At 45.0% G+C, this 21,548-nt stretch overlaps 1 protein-coding gene across 2 annotated transcripts in view; it reads right to left on the bottom strand.

Annotated features, from left to right (window-relative positions):
• Positions 1-21,332, bottom strand: part of PCDHAC2 (protocadherin alpha subfamily C, 2) — a 47,141-nt gene extending 25,809 nt beyond the window's left edge. For both annotated transcript variants that reach the window (XM_026508162.4, XM_044387465.3), the window contains exons 1-3: positions 18,663-21,332; positions 9,303-9,361; positions 6,213-6,301 (exon numbers count right to left, since the gene is read on the bottom strand). In XM_026508162.4, coding sequence (XP_026363947.2) covers positions 6,213-6,301; positions 9,303-9,361; positions 18,663-21,236 — 2,722 coding nt within the window. In that variant the 5' untranslated portion in view covers positions 21,237-21,332. The remainder of the gene's footprint in view (positions 1-6,212; positions 6,302-9,302; positions 9,362-18,662) is intronic.
• Between the last annotated feature and the right edge of the window lie 216 nt (positions 21,333-21,548).

The raw sequence follows: 21,548 nt of genomic DNA, 5'->3' as shown, positions 1-21,548 counted from the left end.
CAAAGCTTAAAGTCATTACTTCTCCTCTGTCCTCAACCCAGGTTATAAGTAGGTCCTTTTTCTCTAAGCACCTCTCAGGGAGAAGCTCTAAGCCCATCAGTTCCAAACAATCCAAGCCATCTTTCCTCCAGAATGAAGTATAGACTCTCACTTCTGCTTTGCCACAGGGTTCTCAGGCTACACAGGTAGCCTGTCATCTTTGAGCCAAGTCAGGTGGCAGACTTGGTGACCCCTGCCCTTCCTTGGTCCTTTGAGACACTAGAATCTTCCCAATAGAAACCTGAATTCCCCTTTTGATAAGGGGTCTAAAAATTTAGCTACGAACTATGGTATGCAGACAAAACTAGAAGAGAAGGTAATTTGGAAAATCTATTGTCCCATGCAACACTCTTAAACAAAAGAAGAATAAAAGTGTATTATTTTCCTAAGACATTATTCAAAAGTTGTTTCTCATGATGACGTTTTCAGGGGCCAGACTGTATACTCCAGTGACACATTAAATGGATCAATGATAACCTAAGGAACTATAATGAGTATCCATTTCCTGACCCTGCATTAGCAGCTTCTCTGCATCTGTGGGATTTGAAGGAAACTGGAGCCTAAGGGAACAGTTCTTGCTACTCTTCTCTCCTCACTATACCCTCTAAAATGTATGCCCAGGAGCATACACCGGAGTGCAGATGGGACTGGATTTTCAGGAAGCATATGAACTCTGTTTTGGGCCACTTTCAAGGAAGAAATTTATTTATTTAGTATCACGGTCCCAACCCTGATTGTATTCTGCCCAGAGCTAACCAATCCCGGAAAAAATGGTGTAGAAAAAAATGAGAGAGGTGGAGGAAACACAGGGTGGAGGGAAAGAACTATCTCAGAATCAATTTATTAAACAGAAATGTTTAAGGGCGCCTGGGTGGCTCAGTCAGTTCAGTGTCTGCCTTTGGCTCGGGTCATGATTTCAGGGTCCTGGGACTGAGCCCCACGTTGGGCTCTCTGCTCAGCAGGGAGTCTCTTTCTCCCTCTCCGTGATCGTGCGCTCTCTCTCTCTCTCTCTCGCTCTCTCTCTCAAATAAATAAATACAATCTTAAAAAAATAAATGTTTAATTTGGGGAAAACCAGGAAGTTTTCATTCTAGTTTTTTATTTACATGACCATGAAAAATAGAAGGTGTAGGGTGTTCTTCTAAAGGAGGAGGCAAAGGCAAATGAATGATGCCCCACAGACTTAAGTTTCATGGCTTCTCCTAGGTAGAGGATTCTAATTCCCCTTTCCCACACTGTCTTGCTCCCTCCCTCCAGGCCAGGTCAGAACACAAAACACAAGCCACACAGAGAACTCCAGCAGACATGATGAGCCCCAAACCCCCAGAAAGTAAAAGTGCACCTTACAAGGGCTCACATTCCTCAGCTTGAGACCCCTCAGCCAGGCTGGCACTCTGGCCCTGAGATGCAGGGGTGGGTGGAGGATGCCAGTGAGGGAGCTGCCTCACACACACAGATCGCTGATCTCATTTTTTCCCCTAATATGGATCTGTACACACCTCCCAGGACTGTGATTGCCATGACAACAGGAGAAGTTGAGGGTGAGCAGGTTAGTGGAACAGCAGGCTTTCTAAATTCTCAAACAAGGCCTGAGGCTGCACTCACTCATGAAGCGGAAAAATTCGTGTTGGCAGTGCTCTTAAATGGATTCCGAAAAAACTCAAGGATCATGGCTTCTTTCTGGAGAAGAATCAGAGACGGAGTCTACGTGAAGCCCCTTCATGGAAAGTTGATTTTGTCAGAGAGGTAGGAATGCCTAAAACAAATAAAAGCACGAATTCCCCCAAACACAATGAAACTAGGGCACATAAACTGGGTCCATCTTCCATGGAATAGAGAGACAGGCAAACCAGGGCAAAAACAATTCCCCAGGGACATTAAAAAAAAAAAAAGGCGCATTAAGAAAATCTCTAGAATAGAGCCTTGCCTTCCCACAGAGACTACACAGAACAACTCAGACCTAAATTCTCAATGTGAAAGATAGACTCAAACCTTGAAAAATCACAAAAATAACTACCATCTACCAAACGTTGTTCTCTAGGTTCTGTAACGTGCATGTATTATCTCATTTGATTCTTGTAACAACTGTATTTGGTGGACACTACTATTATCTCCATCTTACAGAGAAACTAGGATTCAGAAAAGTTAAATAAGGGACTTAGAACCGAGAAGTGGCAGAGCTAGAATTCAAAGGAGGGTTACTCTGACCCGGAGCCTGAACTCTTAGCGGTCATCTCTGTGATACAGGGGAAGGGCTCCTGCTTCCTGCAAGAATCATGAATAGATGCCTTCCTTGCACGATTTCTGAGCCTCCAGAGATATCACACAGCCTCAGGAATATTTACTCTTGATTCTACACCATTTCTGAAACTTTGGGGTACATCGGGATAACGTGGAGGGCTTGTTTAAACAGAGATTTCTGGGCCCCACCCTGAGAATTTCTGATTGAGTAGGAATTGGGGTGGCTGCTCCGAGTACTGTACTTTGAGAACCACTGTTTGGTCACTCTAAGGTTCCCTCAGCCTCCCTGTCTTCGTCATCTCGCCTGCCTAATTAATCCTTCCCGGATCCCCGGGTCTTCCTTGACAAGCTATAGTGTTATCTTTGGTAGTGCTGTGTGTTTTGGAATTCCCTGAGCTCTTTTGAAAATAGTATCTCCCACTCCAGAAATAATCTGTTGCCTCAGGTAATGAAAAGTAGAAACGGGGGCTCAAAAGAACCAGTGGGGGATAGCAAAGCAGCCTGGTGTGCTGAAGCCAGACCGGCTCTCTCAAAGGCAGGGGCAGTCTTTCTGTAACCTCCCGGGATTCCCTCTAGGAGCTGATCACAAGAGAGCACTCATTAAAACCTCTTCAGAACATTAGCATTGAGAAAGTGAGGGTGGTAAACGTGAATGGCCCTTTAATGCCCCTCCCCCCCCAACACATCCCTCCGTCTGCAGAAGCAGCTGTAACTGGATGCCCTGCTCTCCCTCTTCAGCCCATCTGCTTTCTCTGCTCAGCCTCACGGGAAGCTGCTAAGGAAGACGCCCTCCGCCCAGGTCTGCTCACACAGAGGTGAGGCTGGAGAAGGGGGCCAGTAAGCAGGATTAACCGATTTGATGCCTAACTTGTTTATCCTTCAGAAAACATCACCTGGTGATGTCCCCCATTGATCCTTTCAGGGCATGACATTCTTATCCTAGGTTTTTGTGGACTGTGAAGATAAATGAACAGTTGAGTGACAAAGCAAAAGAATTCATCAATGGAGGAAAAACAAGCACAAGGAAGACATGGGAATGAGGATTGGTGCCCAGCCGGCCTCTCTCTCTCCATGCCCGCCGGCTGCAGCTCTTTTAGGTGTGAGAAGGCAGTGGTTCGTGAGGGGATCTCAGACACAAGTATAAGGAGACCCAGGCAACAGGAGGAACCCTTCTAGAAGCAACTGCACTTTCATTGTGACGCACAAAGGGCAAGAGAATCAGCGAAAGGCAGGCTCTTCTTGGGACTGGAAACAACAAAGTTTTTTGAAGCATTTTCCTTTTCTTTGGGCAGAACTAATGAAGCCTCCTCATTCCATCTCCAGAAGGGCAGCTGGGGTGGGGGGTCGGGAGAATGCCTGGGCTGCACATCTGTCAGGAGGATCCAGACAACCTTAGAGGGTGTGTCTCTGGGTCCAGAAATGAGAATTACTGAATTCTGGCCACCAGGTCATCAGCCAAGGCCACATCATAGATTGCACAAAACAATTCCAGAAAAAAAAGTGAGAAAATTAGGCATTTATTAATATTGTATGTCGAGCACTATATTCAGCTCTTTCTTTCTTCTTTAGTAATCATGGCAACTCACTAAGATAGGTGATATCATTATACCCAGTTTACAGATGGGGTAATTGGGAAAACATGAATTTAAGCAACTTGCTTATGCTCACCCAGCAAGTAAGTCTGGAATTGCAATTCAATTCAGATCTGATTCCAAATCCTAATCTTATGCCATATTCCTTACTGACAGTGCAGAACATATTTTGAGTCCTAAAACCTCAAAGTGTCAAAAGGACAGAGGAGAAGGCAGAGGGGCACCCCTTTAGCTTCATGTCACCGGTGAGGAGGTGTGTTGAAAGGTACGGTTAGATCACCCATGGACGGCTTGGAAGACGGAAGCTCTGTCCAGCTCAGTCCATGAGGACTGTGACTCATGTGTCAGGAGCCAGGCATGGTCCTGGACAGAAGGGATTAGACAAGAGAGGTTGGGACAAGAGAGAAGGGGAGCAATGGAGACTCCTTCCTTATCTTCTGTCAAGAAGATGGGTTCCTAACATTCTTTCAAATCTGAAGGAAAGAGACCTGGGCCAGATGCAGATGAAATAATCAGCGGACAGTTCCTATTGCACATCCGCCTGGGAATGCACACCCACCAGCAGCATCCGTGAAAGGGAAAATGTACTCAAATTTAGTTCCTGCCTCATCGGGCTGACCTACAAAGCCTCTGCGAGAACAGGAAAAGCCCTGGAATGAAGGCAGGTGAGCAGGGCATGGGTGTAGCTGCTTTCACAGAGTAGTCTTACCATTCCAGATGCCTCCCATCCTGTGACACTTGGCAGCCCAACACACTTCCTCCTCCATCACTTCTTCACTCCATCACTGGCACTGTGGTTGCAGGTTTGTCAATGAACTATTTCATGTTCGTCTCCTTGCCATCTGGCAATATTACTCTCTAATGAATTGCTTTAACTTGTGCATTTGTTGTTTCGTGTTTTTGTTTTTTTTTTTTTTTTTTGACAAATGTGACTTTTAGTTGAATCATGCAACATTCATAAATAGCAAATGCTGGCTGATTAGAATCAACAAAAGCCCTCCGAGTTGCCAGCAAAAATGGGCCCGTAGCTGCACACGTTATTCGGAGAGCCCAATCATTTGAAAGGCACCTGATTATTTTTGGAAAGAATGTTTCACATGCACACTTATGTCATCTGTAACGTATCTACGTATCTACGTATGTATTTGAATTTGGATGAGTTCTTGCAAGCCAGCCATGCGAGGAGTGTAAGTGCTACAGACAGCTGGATTTGGAGCAAGACACACGTGGGTTTAAATCCTACCTCTGCCACTAACAAACTACGTGAACCTGGGTATGTTTCTTGCCCTCTCTGTGTCTCCAGCTTCCCATATGTAAAGTAGACATAATAAATCCCTTGCAAGGTTGTCATGGGGGATAAATGAGATCACATATTTTATGTGCTCGGCACAATGTCCAAGTAGATTGTGGCTCGATAATCAGGAACTACTATCATCATCATGATGTTCTATTAATAGGGGATTATGATAGACACCATTTGCAGTCTCGGTAATCCTTCCTTTCTGAAAACTGCCAGAGGGATGGGCCTACAAAGCCATATTTTTATTACATGACATTGCTTTAGTGATTAGGCAAAAATAAGGAAACTAAGGAAATACAAGTTTAAGGAATTTTCCTCTGCTCTCCCAGCCTTTGGGTTCTTGATCCAATCTGGCAGATTCTATTTCCTGAAAGTATGGATTAGGAATCAGTCCCCATTTGTCCTCTAAACTAAGAAACTGTGAGATGGTCACGTGTGCATATGTTCATGTCAAGGGAGTAAAAGTCAGTCTGCAAAATGACGTAGATATGCAGAAAGAGGCAGGTCTGACTTTGACCTGAAGTCAAAGAGAGTGGTGCTTTGCTTTTCATAACTTTCCACTTCCATGAGAAACTCCATTGCATCCGTCTACATATCGATCTCTAGATCTATCTACGTATCTCCCTTTTGCTTACCACTTGGAATGGGCTTCCATTGTCTTCAACCAAAAGATCTTTGCTAACAGTGTCATCTCTGTGCATGAGGCCACCAGATCTTCTCTGTGTGGCTCGGATAGCCTAAGCATGTGAAAGATGCCTGGTTACTTTACAAAAGAACTTTACATACACACACACACACACACACACACACACACACACACACACTTCTCTGCTTTCAATTCTTGAAGAACATTAAGTAGAAAATCAAAAGAATCATGTATATATGTAAGGAAATCATACATGTAAGGAAAAGAATAAAGACCAAAAAGAGAACCATTAACATTCCTGATTTTAAAAAACAACCAAACAACCAAACAAAAAAACAGGTCATCTGAGTGCCTTCTAGAATCCAGCAAGAAGAGAGAAACCTTGGGGCTTTACCTGGTGTCGCACTGGATACTGTTGGCCACTGCTGATCAGGCCCTCCTGGACCAGCCCGTAGAATGCCAGCCTCCTCTAGGTGCACAGAGCTGAGTAAACACACAGACCCAAAGAATGGTTAGACCATAAACGACTTTCCGGATCTCCTTCCACCCTGAGAAAGTGCGTGCAGCTCTGGAGGCAGGGCTCCGGCTAACACACTCGACTCACAATTGAACTGAAGCAATTACTGCTGAGCAGTCACCTTCCATAAATGGCAAAAGCATTGCTGACTTACTGCTGGCTCTACTATGCAGGCAATAAACATGTTTTATCTTTATGGCAATTTTGGTTGTCATTAATGCCACGTGGTGTTCAGTAAATCTAACAGGGAGCCCATCAGAGGGCTAATGCCATTTTTACATCTTAATGCTGAAGCAGATGAGGCGAGCTTGTTCTCAGAAGCCCCAGGCCTCTCTTGCTGATTCTCTTGTTTCTGGGTCCTCTATAGCAAAGACGAAAAAACATGAAAATTATTTGCTGACAAATGTAGCATTATTCCCATTTAGTTACCCAATTACTTCTTAACTTTATTTTCTGTTTTACTCTTTCTGTATCTTCCACTTATAGACAACCCACCCTACATTTCCTGGGCCTTGAGGAAGCCTATCACCACTACTCACAGATCCCAATTCAGAAGAGATTAATTCAGCAGGAAATATTGCAGGGAATGAGACATGAACTGGGACACCCTTAGACGCAAGCAGAGATAGAACATAAATCATTCAGGGATGGAGCGAACATCATATTCATGTATGTATGTCCAACGCTCACACATAGGAGACCCTCATATATTTGGGGGATGGATGAATGAAGAAAGGAACAAATGGGACAGTAAGAGTAAATATCATCCAAGAAAATCCTCACCAGAATTAGGGGATTCTTTTCAAAAAGACCTTGTTTCATCTTGCAAATTAAGTTTCTAAAACAAAATTTATACTACTATCTGCAAGGTTATGTGAGGCAGCAGAGCAGACAATCTTGAACTATTGTGGGGGAAGCCCATCTATCAATTGAATATTCTTTCACTCTTGACTCTGAGTAACATATCTAATCAAAATTCACTCATTAAGCTCTGCCCTACTGCAATTCTTCCCTTCATCTACATCCTAGAATCTTTTCTTTTTTTCCCCCCAATATTAATATCCTTCATGTGTTCCTGGATTCTACCAGCAAATTCTATGCATTCAATCAGATTCATTCTGGAGATGTAACTACCCTGGAACCAGCTCAACTCAAAGCAGAATTTTCAAAGACACAGGTGCATGGTGTCTGAGGCTGGAACGGCCAAGAAGCCAAGCACATGTGTAGAAAGAGAAGAGTATTCTTTAAGTTTACAACTCTAATATATGTTCGGTGTACTATACTGTGAGGAATAAGTTACATTTAGCTTCAATTTTTATTTCATTCCTCATCTTACTTATATCTCATGGTATCTTAGTTGAAACCTGAATAGGAGCACACTTGGCTTTTTTTTTTTTTTCCATTTGAAAATGGAATAAGGAAGTGATATGTTTTAGCATTTTATTTCAAATGTAGTTTGAGGGGCGCCTGGGTGGCACAGCGGTTAAGCGTCTGCCTTCGGCTCAGGACGTGATCCCGGCGATCCGGGATCGAGCCCCACATCAGGCTCTTCCGCTGTGAGCCTGCTTCTTCCTCTCCCACTCCCCCTGCTTGTGTTCCCTCTCTCTCGCTGGCTGTCTTTATCTCTGTTGAATAAATAAAATCTTTAAAAAAAAAAAAAAAAGAAAGAAAGAAAGACACATCTCATGGCTTTGATACTTCTCAAGTAAATAAAGCACTAGTTCAACTAGGAGAGAAAAAGCTGGTATTATAAACCACGCTTTTTCCTAACGTATGGTTTGCAACAATAGCTCAGATGTGGGCAAAAGCATAAGCTGGTCACTAACAAATAGAAAGAACCCTCCTGACGCCTACTATTCCAGCATCTGCACAAGTGTTTCTGGGCCAAAATTATGACCCAGGTTCCACTGTGACATCTCATGATGCCAGCTACTGAGCTTCAGGCCTTCACTGATTGCTTCTTGCTCAGAAATAGCTCGACTTATAATGTAATGCTTGCAAATATGTTAATTTATTTTACTTTAATGCATTTCTAAATGGACTTAAAACTAGTTTTTCATTAACTTAACACACACTTTGTAAGCTCTCTCTTTTTAGAAACCAATGTAGGTTTGGTGAAGATCTACTGAAGTGTTGCCTAGACATTTTGAGGGGCTTAAGTTTAGAGTTTATTCCTTCCTTAAAACTAAATCCTTTTGCTGGTAGTGATCATTAGTTTCCTGGTTTCCAAAGACACTCAAAAATCCAGAATCTTGTATTTGGCCCTGGGCACTAAATCAGCTCTGGGAATAATGGTAGTTAATCAATTACTGTCAAAGAGACAAAGTAGAGAAAGCGAAATTATATTTAATCTGAGTCTTAGAGTAATGCTATTACTCTAGGTTCATTTAAAATAAGATAGATTTGGTCTCCAGATATTCAATAAAGGCCTTTCACATGGCTCATCCTCCGAAGAGCCCATGCCATTGAACGGCAACGAGAGAGTAACAAGATGGAAAAGATAAGGAGATTCTAATATGAGCACGAACAAGAATAACAGCCATTATTGTGGTTAATAGGATTTAAGGGTCGATGTGTGACAGAAAATCAAGGTAGACGACACTTTTATATTCAGGTCTAAAAGCATCAGTATTCATTATAATTTCTAAGGGAGGGACAGAAAGTATAGGTGGGGAAGGGATAAAGGAAGCTGTAATTATTTCCTTACAGAACTTTTGATGAGAGAAAGTACACAGCAGCCTGTCTCCGTAATTTTACAGGGAACTCTCATTTGCCAGCCCTTGATAAGTGTTTGGCACTATTTCCAGTGTTTCAAGGAAAAGACATGGAGACAAAAGGAACTACATTCCCCTGGCAAAGTATCTAAAGCTTCTCAGTTTGACAGCAGTTTCCGGCCTCTAGACACAGAATGTGTCTGAGCCATACGAAGTTAGTTCTTCTGATGGAAAAAGGGAAGGAAATACATACCTGTGCATTCCTGCTCGGAGGGAGGCAGAGTAACGCCAGTCAGGGTTGGGCTGTCGCGGCTGCAAAATCACAAAGGGAAGTTTTGTTAACAAGGCAAAGCGGTCATCTCCCAGTGATTGATGAGCTGTTTCTAAAGTATTTCCATGTATCTGAAAAAAGTGTGGAAAGAGCCATTTTACGTGCGCCTCTAAGATGACAGCCGTATATATAGCCCTTCAGGAGAAAGCGAGCTCATCAGGGTCCTTCCACAGACTCCGTATCACGGAAAAACCAGAGTTAATGATGCTGTGCCTTCGCCTTGCTCAAAACAGGTCTGTGTTCCTAAAGCAGCACTGGGGGGGGGGGGGGCAGTCTATTTTGCGACAGGGAAAGCTTTCATTGTTTCTGCCTTCAAATGCTTCACTAAAGGAACACCTCCAATTTGGTATTCTGGCTGTAACGGGGTACAAACCGCGCAGGTTCGGCTGGGCTGGCCGGACCGCAGAGGACTGCAATCTGCGCGGGCGGTGCGGGCTGCAGCAGGCTCGACCCGGGACGGACGTGCCCAGTCCCAGCGCCCGCGACTGAGAACGGCCTCTTCTGCGGCCTGAAGAGGAATCCCAGGGAGAGGAAAACAAACCACGACGGGAGTCTCACCTTGTTTCGCTACACAATCCTCTTCATAAACTCCTACCCGCTCCCTGCTTTTCTGAGCGTTTGCCTCCTCCCTCCATGACTGTTCGCTCGGCTCTGATTGCTTAACAGGGAGCGGCTGAAACCCAAGAAGAACCTGGCTCAGTCTGCACCACCTGCGTGCAGGGGAAGATCTGCTGCCCGGTGTCTGCACGCTGTCGATTCAAAGCGATTCAAAGCGGAGGGGACAAAAAAGGAAAATACAGCCCCCTAAAGACTGTTGGAGGAGTTATGGGCTGCATAGAATCTACTCAGGAATCACTGGGGACAGAATGAACCACCATCACTATCTTGTATTTATTAGCAAAAATTTTGTTATTAAAAAAACAAAACAAAACACCTGTGAGGGGCGCCTGGGTGGCTCAGTTGGTTAAGCGTCTGCGCTCAGCTCAGATCATGATCCCAGGGTCCTGGGATCGAGTTCTGCATCGGGCTCCCTGCTCGGGCGGGGAGTCTGTTTCTCCCTCTGCCCCTCCCCGTTTGTGCTCTCTATCTCTCAAAAATAAATAAATAAAATCTTCACCAAAATAAACAGAAAACAAAAACCTGTGATAGATGTTCCTCTCACCGTGTTTTCACGGGCAGAGATAAAAGTGGGTCTGTCACCGAATCCTGAAGTCTGTTTCAGCGGAAAGATGAAGAGATGGAGGTTGTATTCCATAAATTCTGGACTATAATTCTATAAATTCTGGATTATAATGATCATATCTGATAGACACAAAGCCACAGTAATACCAATAAACTACTTCAAAATGTCACTAATTCTTGTTCCTATCCTTTTTATTGTTTACTCAAAGGATGCCGAGTATTTCAGAAACACACTTTTTCACAACACCTGGGAAAGAAGTGATCAGCATCCCAAGTTCCACACAGACTTCGGGGTGGTTGGATGGTATTCAGGGAGTCAGCCAAAGTCAAGGCCCAGAAAGAGCTACAACTCCAGGATACTTTACCTCAAATGTCCCCACACACTAACTGCCCTCTCTGGTCCCTTCCACTCTGCTCGCAAGATACGAATACGCGAGCTGCTTCCTCCTTGGTGTTCAAGTTCACAACATGCTACGCATGTTCCATATAAAGTAGCATTAAACCCTCTCCAGATGAAATGAAAGGCTTCTCATTTTCTACTAGTGGTATTGCAGGGAGCAAAAGAGAAACTATTTGCAAATCATTCTGTAAAGCTGGCAGTATGACTGCAATATTTCCCATTAATCCAGTCATCACCATCTCTCCCCTTACCATCAGCAGCTCCAGTGTCAACTGTGAGAACCTTCTTTTAATAAAGACTTGGACATCTGTCAGGTAAATGTTGCCAATTTTTCTGTGATTGGGTAACATTCGTGATGCAAACTGCTGTGACTTCACCTTTGGAATGAAAGCGCCAACCTCATTTTGCTGAAAGGCACAGTTCTAGCAGGACTGACCAAGGCACTCAGTTCACTACCCAACCTCACTTCCTCAACAACAATTTGCCATGCTGCTGTTTTCTGTAATAGTCCCTCGGCAACAAGGTGCTTCTCAGATTCATTTGTCAGAATCATAGTTATGACGTGTCTTAGGGTAGTAAGATTGGGCAGGGAAAAGGAAAGGAAGGATAGAGAATGTTTTAAGTCCCCACACAATATGAGGCAATAGGATAAGCACTTTAAACCTATTGTTGCATTTATCCTAACACTTTTTTTTAGACCATAAATTCTATAAAAGGCATATCTGCTTTCTCCATAAAACGTGTGAATATCCTCAGATAGTCATAATACACAGCTATGTCCTCAGAGCTTGGCAGGGTTCAGGTATTTGATAGGTTTTAAAAATGTTTCTGGACAAATGAACTATGATGCAAGGGTAACATTAATGTACTTAAATTTATAGAAATAAGAAATCTGAGCTTTAGAAAGATTAAATCACTTGCCTGATTGGTGGGTTTGGCTGATCGTTACATTTAGGTCTCCCTAACACAAAAGTTTGTGCATTAAAAAAAAAAAAGATTTATCTATTGATTTGAAAGAGAGAGAGAACGTGAGCCAGGCAGGGGGTGGGGGGGGCGGGGGCAGAGGGAAAAGGAGAGAAACTTTTGCAGACTCTGCATTGAGCACAGAGACTGATGTAGGATTCGATCCCAGGACCCTGAGATCATGACCTGAGCTGAAACCAATAGTCAGCCGCTTAATCCAAATGAGCCACCCAGGTGCCCCACAAAAGTTTGTGTTTTAAACTACTTTACATGGAATGACATATATTGTTGACCCCTGAACAAAATAGGTTTGAACTGCATTGGTCCACTTATATGTGTATTTTTTTCAATAAATAGCATATAGTACTGTAAGTGTATTTTCTCTTCCTTATGATTTTCAGATTAACATTTTCTTTCCTCTAGCTTAGTTTAAGAATACAGTATACAATACATACAACATACAAAATATGTGTTAACCAACTGTTTATGGTCTCAGTAAGGCTTCTGGGCAACAGTAAGCTATTAGTAGTTAAGTTTTTGAGAAATCAAAATTTATACTTGGATCTTCAACTGTGCGTGGGTCTGGCACCCCTAACCCTTGTATTGTTTAAGGACCAACTGTAATTTTCTGTTTTCTCTTTATTACGTCTGAGTTTCCCAGATACTGATTTATTTTTAAATGATACAAAATTTGAAGTAACAAATAAATGTATGTGGGTTTCACCCAAACTTGATTAAAATCAGAAAAACTCAAGTTTAAAGGTTGACTGCTGATATACTGGACACATTGAAGACATATACTAGGGATTTGAATGAAGTGTAATGTAGTTTTCTAACACTTGGATGATACATTCCAGAACTAAGCTGAATTCCTATTGGTGAAAAGCCCCAGTATGTTCTGTTGTTTCAAGGTTAGTCCTTCAGGAGACTAATAGCCACAAAACCCCAGACGTGGAAAAACTGAATTAGGGAGTCCATACGGGTGATGTAGCATTAATGAGAACAAGAAGCCATTTAAGTTTCTACCAAAATTATAACAAAGATTTAATTTATCCTGTAACAACGTTATTTATTATTTATATCATAGAATATCTGAGCTACAGAGGGTGAATCACCTCTTTCAAGACAAATTTAAAATAAAATGGGTTTAAAATACCTTATGTCCCTCAAAAAAAAAAAATCATAGGACCACTCAGGAAATGACACGCCTTGTCATGGAAATCCACGTTGATGCTATCAGCAAACGGCCCTCTGAGACATGAAACTACATGCAGCGTCTCCTTTTCTTCCTATTAGCACTCTATTAAGGATGTAACCCCTGCAGACTTTTCACAGTGATACTTTGTGATCATTGATATAAACTATGAGAGGCAGAACCCTAAAATGCCCCCCAAGATCCTCACACCTTGGTGTATTCACCTTGTATAATCTCCTCTGATTAGGTTATGTCATATGACACACTTGGCTTTAAGACAGGGAAATCATCTGGGCCGGACTGACCCAATCACATGAGCCCTTTAAATATGGGTCTAGAGATCAGAGACACAAGTTGGAGAGATGTGAAGCATGGGAGGGATGTCATGTGAGAGAACATTCTCCACTGTTAGCTCGAAAGATGGAAAGGACCATGAGGCAAGGACCTGAGCACCACGCTTAGGAGCTGACAGTGACCTCCAGCCAACAGTCAGTAAGTATGTAGTCCACGAAGAAGTAAAAAACTGCCGACAGCCGGAATGAACTTGAAAGCATATTCTTCCCCAAAGCCTCCAGAAGAGAACTCAGCCAAGGTGCCATATTGATTTCAGCCCCGTGAAAACCTAAGCAGAGAACCCACTAACATCCTGCAGGACTCCGAGATAATAAATGGGATTTGTTTTTAACTACTAGTAAGTGGTAATTTCTTACAAAGCAATAGAAAATGAATATATAAACTGTTGGTCAATAAGGCAAGAAGGAGTATAACATTTAAAATAATCACTGTTATATTACATATTAGTCTTCTAGTAAAGCAATTGAAAAGATGAGAAATATGAGAATTCTAAGTGAAATACTTTCCTCCGAAGTGACTTGCTAATCCATGAAGCAGGAAAGTAAAATAAACATAATACTGAAACATACTAATGGGTTCCAGTACAACAGAAAATGCTAGGTTTGCTTAATTCTGGACGCGCAGCCTGCTAGCACAGCAGTTACTCCCTCACTCACAGTTTCACTTCCCTGGAGTCCAGAGTTCTGACCCTGCAAAGCCAGAAAGGAACTAATGTTGCTTATGTGCCAAGGAACTAACATTTTCTTCACCTTTGCAATGTCAGATATTTCTTTGCATTTGTCAAGTTCAAATTTCTGAAAGAAAAAATTGTAATTTTTAGGTGAGCAGATTTGAAATACTGCTAAGGAGTCCTTCCACCCTTTGATTTTTGAAATCATGATTACAGATTATAATGCTCAAAATATGATTATATGGATAAACTAAATTTATATTCATACTTAATATGCACAGGAAATTTGAGCCAGGTGAATTCCTAACAAAAGTCACATTCAAAGACACCTGTAAATCTCCATTAAATTCATCTAAACCTCTAGGCTCGGTGATGGCAAGTTTTCCTCAAAGATTTGTGAACTGACATCATCCTAACCTCTCATTGAGAGCAAAAATTGGTGGCAAACCAAGGCAAGTATCCAGAACTGGCTCTGCTCCTCTGTCAAGCAGACAGCACGCCAATAGGCAATTTATAATATGCCAGGCTGTGTCCCTGCAGTGTTTGGAGGTAGACCAGATGCCCATGTGACAGCTCACTCCTGGGTCAGAGGAAAGGGTAGGCCAATGACATTCAAGCTACAATAAATAGATTTCTTCATCAGTCAGAATATGTGCAAGATAGGAGACTGAGAAGAGCTCAGCCATAATTCCATCTGGCTCAGCAGATCTGCAGAAAAAGCAAGGAAGGAGGTAATTTGAAGAAATTATTATATTACCAGACCAAAGAAAATAAACCCTTTCTCAGAAGAACAGTCCTGTAACCAATAAGGAAATGCCAAAACAAAGTAGCCCACCACCCAAAAGTGACCATGAAAGGATGCAACACTAGAACGGAAGTTCACATAGAATTTCTTTGCCTATTCTGACCATCACACACCTTTTTATGAATGCACCCCCATGTCGCTTTGCAGCAAGTGTAAATTCTGATACAGAACAGAGTCACCAGATAGAAAAGTCAGTCCTTGGGGGAAAAAAAATTAGGTGCCACTAAAAGAAGGATTAGCTCTTTCAGACCACTGCCTCTGCAATTAGGGTGAATGTATACACAGTGGCAGAGATACTGAAGATCTGGTGGCTACAAATAGTTGGAAAGAAATGACGGCAAACTTATTTCTGCTAGTCTTTTGCGATTTCCACATCTTATGCCACCTGGTCCTACGGAAGCACAGTTGGACAAATCTGCCCAGAGCACTCAGAGTGACTCATGAGGAGTCACAGGACCACAAATGCACAGAAGCTACCTTAAGGTTTGGTTTCCTTTTCTTGGAGGCTCTGAAAGGGGTGCCGACCACATTCAATATCAGGTTTTCAGAAATCTCTGAAGGGAAATTCTGCCCCATTGCCAAAAAGTTACTTCAGAAACCTCATTGCACAAATGGCTCATGAAATAAGCTCACCGGGGGTGAAATCTATCAAAAGATTAGAGTCTGATGTTAAATGCTGTTTAATAAGCAATGAAAGAGAAATCAGAATAAGAACAGAGATGAAAGATCATCACAGGCTATGCCAAAGTGAAACAGAGAAACAAATAAAAAGATATCAGCTTGGTAGTAACATTTTTACTCATTGATCCTCCCAGTTGTGACCTACTTTTATGCAAGGAATTACTCTTTCTCCAAAAGCAGTCAATTTACACTACCAGGTGACCCCTAGTAGCCAAAATGCCAGATTATCACACAACAAAGGGAGTATAAACATTGGGATTCCTGTCTACTCATACTATTTCAAACAGCATAAGCTTTGGAATCAGACAGACAGGACTTAAAACAGACTAACAGAATTACTGTGTGTGTTACCTAACCTCTCTGAGCTTATTTCCTCATATGATAGATGCTGGTAAATGCTTCTTTCATGTACGATTTACAGGGAATGAAATCACACATATATTGCAAAGCAGAACGTTTTTATATCGCATAGTGGTCACTGAGTGCAGATTGCCTTACTCATCCCTCATAACTTCATCTGGTCTAACAGAGGCACACGGCATGAAGCCCGCCCTAGGACTCTTCGCCATCTGCAGTAACTGGACAGGGAAGAGAGAAGCCTAACGTGGAAGTTTAACAGGTTGATCTAGCACAGTCATGACTTTCAGAGCCGAGTGACTTTTTGTTTCCATTTTGCCACGTTGACCTGACTCTCTCTCCTGTCCTAACTGTAATAATTTCAGGAGCTAGAGCTCTTAGGGCTCTTCACCGGATTTTTGAACGTGGCTGACAGAAATCTGCCTTTATTAAAATCATGCATGCATCCTCCTGGCAAAATCCCACAAGAGCAAGCACTTTCCTGACATAATTTTCTCCCTCAATTAAAGGTTTGTGTACCAAAGTACGTATTAACACACAGGTCAGCGTAAGACAGAAATAGCTCATGTATCAAACTGCCCCAAGCTTTGAGCCAGGGGAAGGAGGGGGAGAGTGTCAGGCAGCTGGCTCTCCTGCTCGCAGCTGGTGGCAAAGCTTGCCCGCAGGCTCTCCCTGCCTCTTCACCACCTGCAGCCCACCCCAGGCCCAAAGGGGCTTCACAAGAATTTGTTAAGCAAATGTCTACAGCATCCTTATTGAAAGCTAAGCCTTTTTACATGCTTCCAAAAGCTATGATCTAAAGAATTCTGGAAACTCCTTGACATTGTCCCCCTGTTTTTCTTAATCGGCAATCTGCCTCCTGTGGTTGCTCAATATTGACTGAAATCAGGCTTCTCTGGTACATCCACTTACAGTGTACGTGGGAAATACTATCCATCTGGGTTTTTTTTTCTGTATTTTATGCATTACTTTCCTCAAGATTAGCATGAATTTAGAATGTGAAACTATGGACATTAAAAAAAAGACAGCAGTATGTCAGTGAAAATACATCACAAAAATACAGGAGGGACAAATATTACTACCTCCTTTTGTGGTACCTCTGAAAGTCCTAGCTACGAAGTAGTTGTTTGGGAAGATAGCAGTTCATCACTATTGATGGGACAAAATGCTGGCTTCTGAAATACAACTTTAAAGTATCACAAAGCTGACCTCTATTTTCAGGCATGCATATGGAGACACACTACACAAACACACCCACACATTCATGCCCTGGCCAATAATTGATGTTCATTCTTCATTAATAATGAGCAAGCTGGCCTTTGCCTACTTAAAACTCAAGGGGCGTCTGGGTGGCTTAGTCGGTTAAGTGTCCAACTCTTGGTTTCGGTTCAGGTCATGATCTCAGGGTTTTGAAATCGAGCCCCAAGTCAGGCTCAGCACTCAGCACAGAGTCTGCTTGGGACTCTCTCTCTCTCTCTGCTCCTCCCCCACCCCCAACCTTCACACTCTCTCTCTCTCAAATAAATACATCTTTAAAAAACAACACAAAACTTAAAACCCATGTATTTACTAACACCCGTCTTTCATGTACAGCAAGCCATCCACTTTCCAAGGCTTTTCCAGGTATTGCAAACTAAATTTTAGACCCAGAAAATGAACATGAGCTTTGGAGTATGTTGGAGTATTGTTTGAAGTATTATCATTTAATTTAAGGATATAAAGGGCTGGAGAGGCTACTTCACATCTCATTAAAACCTTTGAAATTGTCAACAGGAAATCAGGAGATTACAGATTGCATTTAACCTACTGTAGGGAAATCATCTTACAATGAACTTGCCCTATGGCCCGAAAGGTGACTAATGGGAGAGTTCTTTTCTCCTTCTCTTTCTCCCCAGTCCCAGCTTGTCCTAGTAGTCACCACATCCCCACATCCTTAATCCACTTGTCCTAATACCTTCCTAGCCCAACCAGACAAATTCATTCTTGGTCCCTCTGCCTTACTACCCTTCATCTCCTCAGACAGCCCTACAGTAGAATTACCGCATCAAAGAGCCAAAGCAAACTTTGGCTTCCAGGTGAGAGCCACAGTCCAGGGCTTTATCACCTCTGACGTGAATTGCCAGAAGATCCTATCACATCAGTTCAGTGCAATTACTGGAAATAGTAACCAGATAATTTTCAAGGTATAAACAAGGACAACAACGCCGAGTTGACCACCACAACCCCTAGAGGTCTCACAGCTTTTTAAAACACAACACTCTTATAGCATTTCCAAAGAGAACTTTCCCTATAGATGATAACAGCAGAGGCCATTTCTCTCTGAATCTCAAAACACTACCCGGTATGGCATCATCTTATTCTCAAGCCTGTTCCAGCCCTCTGCAGAGCTAGGTTTTAACATCAAATATTTAAGACCAATCCTTACTTCTTAACAATGTTATGGTCAAGGCTTCATATATCTGAAAAGAAAACAAAGTAGAACAATTCTCTGATGTTCTTTTCCTAGAGTGGAAACGAAGCAGATTCTAATCAAGTCACAGGTACTATATACATTCAGTTTACCAGATTACCCCCCCCCCCATCACTGTTAGGAACTCAGTAAAGCCAATGACCCTGGGCGGAGGGGATGTGCAAAAATGCATGACCGTGGAAGAACCCCTTGACTGCTATCTCACCTCGTTTTGAGAAACAGCATCATTTTTGAGAATAATCAGGTTCCCCGCACTCTGCCCACTTTGGCCTGTGAGGTGCCTGCTGTCACTAGCTGCTGCTTGGGCTCCCCCAGGCCCCAGTCCTGTCTGTGCCCCTGTGTTATAAAACATGAAAGTGTCACTCCCTGAGCCTGCTGTCAGGCAGGCCTTGTAGCAGTAGGTCTTGGTGAGGGAGCCATTCCCTCGCACTTCAATGAAGTGAGGCTGCACTTTGAGGCCATGTGGTATCCTGGCCTCGATATTGTTATTGGCCTGTTTGTTTAGCTCAGCGGGGCACCGCTCCCTCACTCCACAGAAGCCCCCGCAGCACGCGGTTCCATACGCCGTGTAGCGGTAGCACTTGATGATGCTCAGAACGAGGATTGTCAACAGAAATATAAAAGACACTGTGCTCAATGCTATTATTAGATAAAGTGTAATCTCCGAGTATGTCCGAGGACTCTTAACATGTCTCTGGGTATCAGGGAGGATTTTGGAGACTCTATCCACCACAGCCACGGTAATGGCCACGGAGGATGATAGTGACGGCTCCCCGTTGTCCCGGACCACCACCGTCAGGTTGAAAGTAGTTCCACTCTCATCTCCCATCTTCCTGGTAGTCCTAATTTCTCCCGTGTGTAGCTCTACTTTAAAGAGGTCCAGGTCAGAAGTCTGGGCCAGATGGTAAAAGAGCCAAGCATTTTGGCCAGAGTCTGAGTCCATGGCTATGACTTTGGTGACCAGATAACCAGCAGGGGCAGTTCGAGGCACCATCTCAATGGCTGCTGACGAGTTGGTTGAGGTAGGGTACAGGATGTGAGGGGCATGGTCATTCATGTCCACCACATACACATTGGCGGTCACAGTGCTGCTCAGTGGTGGCCTCCCCTTGTCCTGGGCCTCCACAGTCACAAAGAACTCCCGAAACTTCTCATAGTCAAAGGAGTTGACGGCATAAAGGCTGCCACTGGCACTGTTAACGGAGACATAGGAGGTGACTGGTAGCCCTTGAATCTCCCTCTCCAGGAGGGAGTAGGTCACCTCCGCATTCTCCTTTTCATCTGGGTCTGTGGCTTGCACAGTGCAAAGCAACACCCCTGGCAAATTGTTCTCCTCGATGTAGATGGAGTAGGAGTCCTGTAGGAAGCTTGGTGGGTTGTCATTGATGTCAGAGATCTCGACCTGCAGTGTCCGCTGGGATGTGAGCTGTGGTACTCCCCCATCAGTGGCTGTCACCGTGATGTTGTAGGCAGCCACCCGCTCCCTGTCCAATGGACCGCTCACCACCAGTGTGTAGGAGTTCCCAAAGCCATTGAGTCGGAAAGGCAGTGAGGCCTCCAGGCCCAGGCTCACCTTCCGGTTGAGGCCTGAGTCCTGGTCATTGACACTGAGGACGGCCACAACGGTGTTGGGCGCAGCATCCTCAGGCACAGGGCTGTACAGGTCCGTGAGCACCACCTCCGGCGCATTATCATTCACATCCACGATGTCCACCAACACCTTGCAGTGACCCACCATGGGCACTGGACCCTGGTCAGTCGCCTGCACATAGATCTGGTAGGAAGAGGCCTCCTCATAATCCAGCGCTCCACTTACCCGCACTTCCCCAGTGCTGGCGTCGATGCTGAAGAGCTGCCTCTCCCGGTCCGACGTGTAGCTGCTCAAGGAGTACCTGAGCTCGCCATTGGAGCCCTCATCCGGGTCCGAGGCATTCAGCTTCACCACCAGTGTGCCTGGGGGAGCGTCCTCCCGGAGCTGGACGCGGTAAGTGGACTGGTCGAAGGTGGGAGAATTGTCGTTAGTATCCAGGACACGCACGGAGATCTGTGCCGTGCCCGAGCGGGCTGGACTGCCCCCGTCCACAGCCGTGAGGACCAGGTGGTGCAAGACTGCCTGCTCGCGGTCTAGGCCCTTCCGCAGCACCAGCTCCAGCACCTTACTGTTCTCCTGCAGGGGTTTAAGGTCCAACTCGAAGTGCTCGCTGGGGCTGAGCTCGTAGGTCTGCACGGAGTTGGCGCCCACGTCGGGGTCCTGCGCGCTCTCTATGTGAAAGCGCGCTCCAGGGGCCACCGATTCGCTTACCTGCAGCTGGTAGTCGGGCCGCGGGAAGCGCGGCGAGTTGTCGTTGATGTCCAGTACCTCCACCTCCACGGCGCTCACCGCCACGGGGCTGTGCGCCAGCACTTCCAAGCTGAGCAGGCAGCGAGGCCGCTGCTCACACAGCGCCTCCCGGTCAATGCGCTCGTTGACGAAGAGCGCTCCGCTCGTCAGGTCCAGCTCCAGGTAGCGCGGACTGGGCGCACCCAGATGGTTGATGCGCAGGCAGCCCGGCCCCAGGCGCCGCAGCTCGAGCCCCAGCGCGCTAGCCACGTTGCCCACAAGCGCGCCGGGTGCCTGCTCCTCCGGCACCGAGTATCGCAGCTGGGAGGCCGCGGGGCCCGGCAGCAGCAGCAGCAGCAGCAGCAGCAGGAGAGGCGGCGGCAGCAGCAGCAGCCAGGACATGGGCGGCGGGAGTCGCGGATGCGCTGTCGCCCCAGGTCTGGTGCCCGCCAGCTCCATAGCCACCGGCCGCGGCGGACGTAGGAGCCGGGCAGGGCCGGAGGCAGCAGTTTTCCCAGCCGTGCTCCACGCCCGGGCCCCGCCTCCGCCTCCGCTCGTGCCACCCTGCGCCCGCTCCCCCACGGCTCACGCGCTAGCAAACGCCGGGGGCCGCTCCCCTCGCAGGCCCTCCGGAGGGCTCCTGGCCCCGCCGCCCCCGCTGACTCCCCATATCCCAGCTCCTCCGCTCGCCTCCGAGTCGCTCAGCCTGGCTCCGCTGCCTGCCTGCCGCCGCCGCCGCTCCAGGGGGAGGGAAAAGGCAGCAGAAGGGGA

This window comes from Ursus arctos, unplaced genomic scaffold (assembly GCF_023065955.2).
Source record: "Ursus arctos isolate Adak ecotype North America unplaced genomic scaffold, UrsArc2.0 scaffold_5, whole genome shotgun sequence".
In the NCBI taxonomy this organism is placed as follows: Eukaryota; Metazoa; Chordata; class Mammalia; order Carnivora; family Ursidae; genus Ursus; species Ursus arctos.
This window is presented reverse-complemented; position numbering and strand designations above follow the sequence as displayed.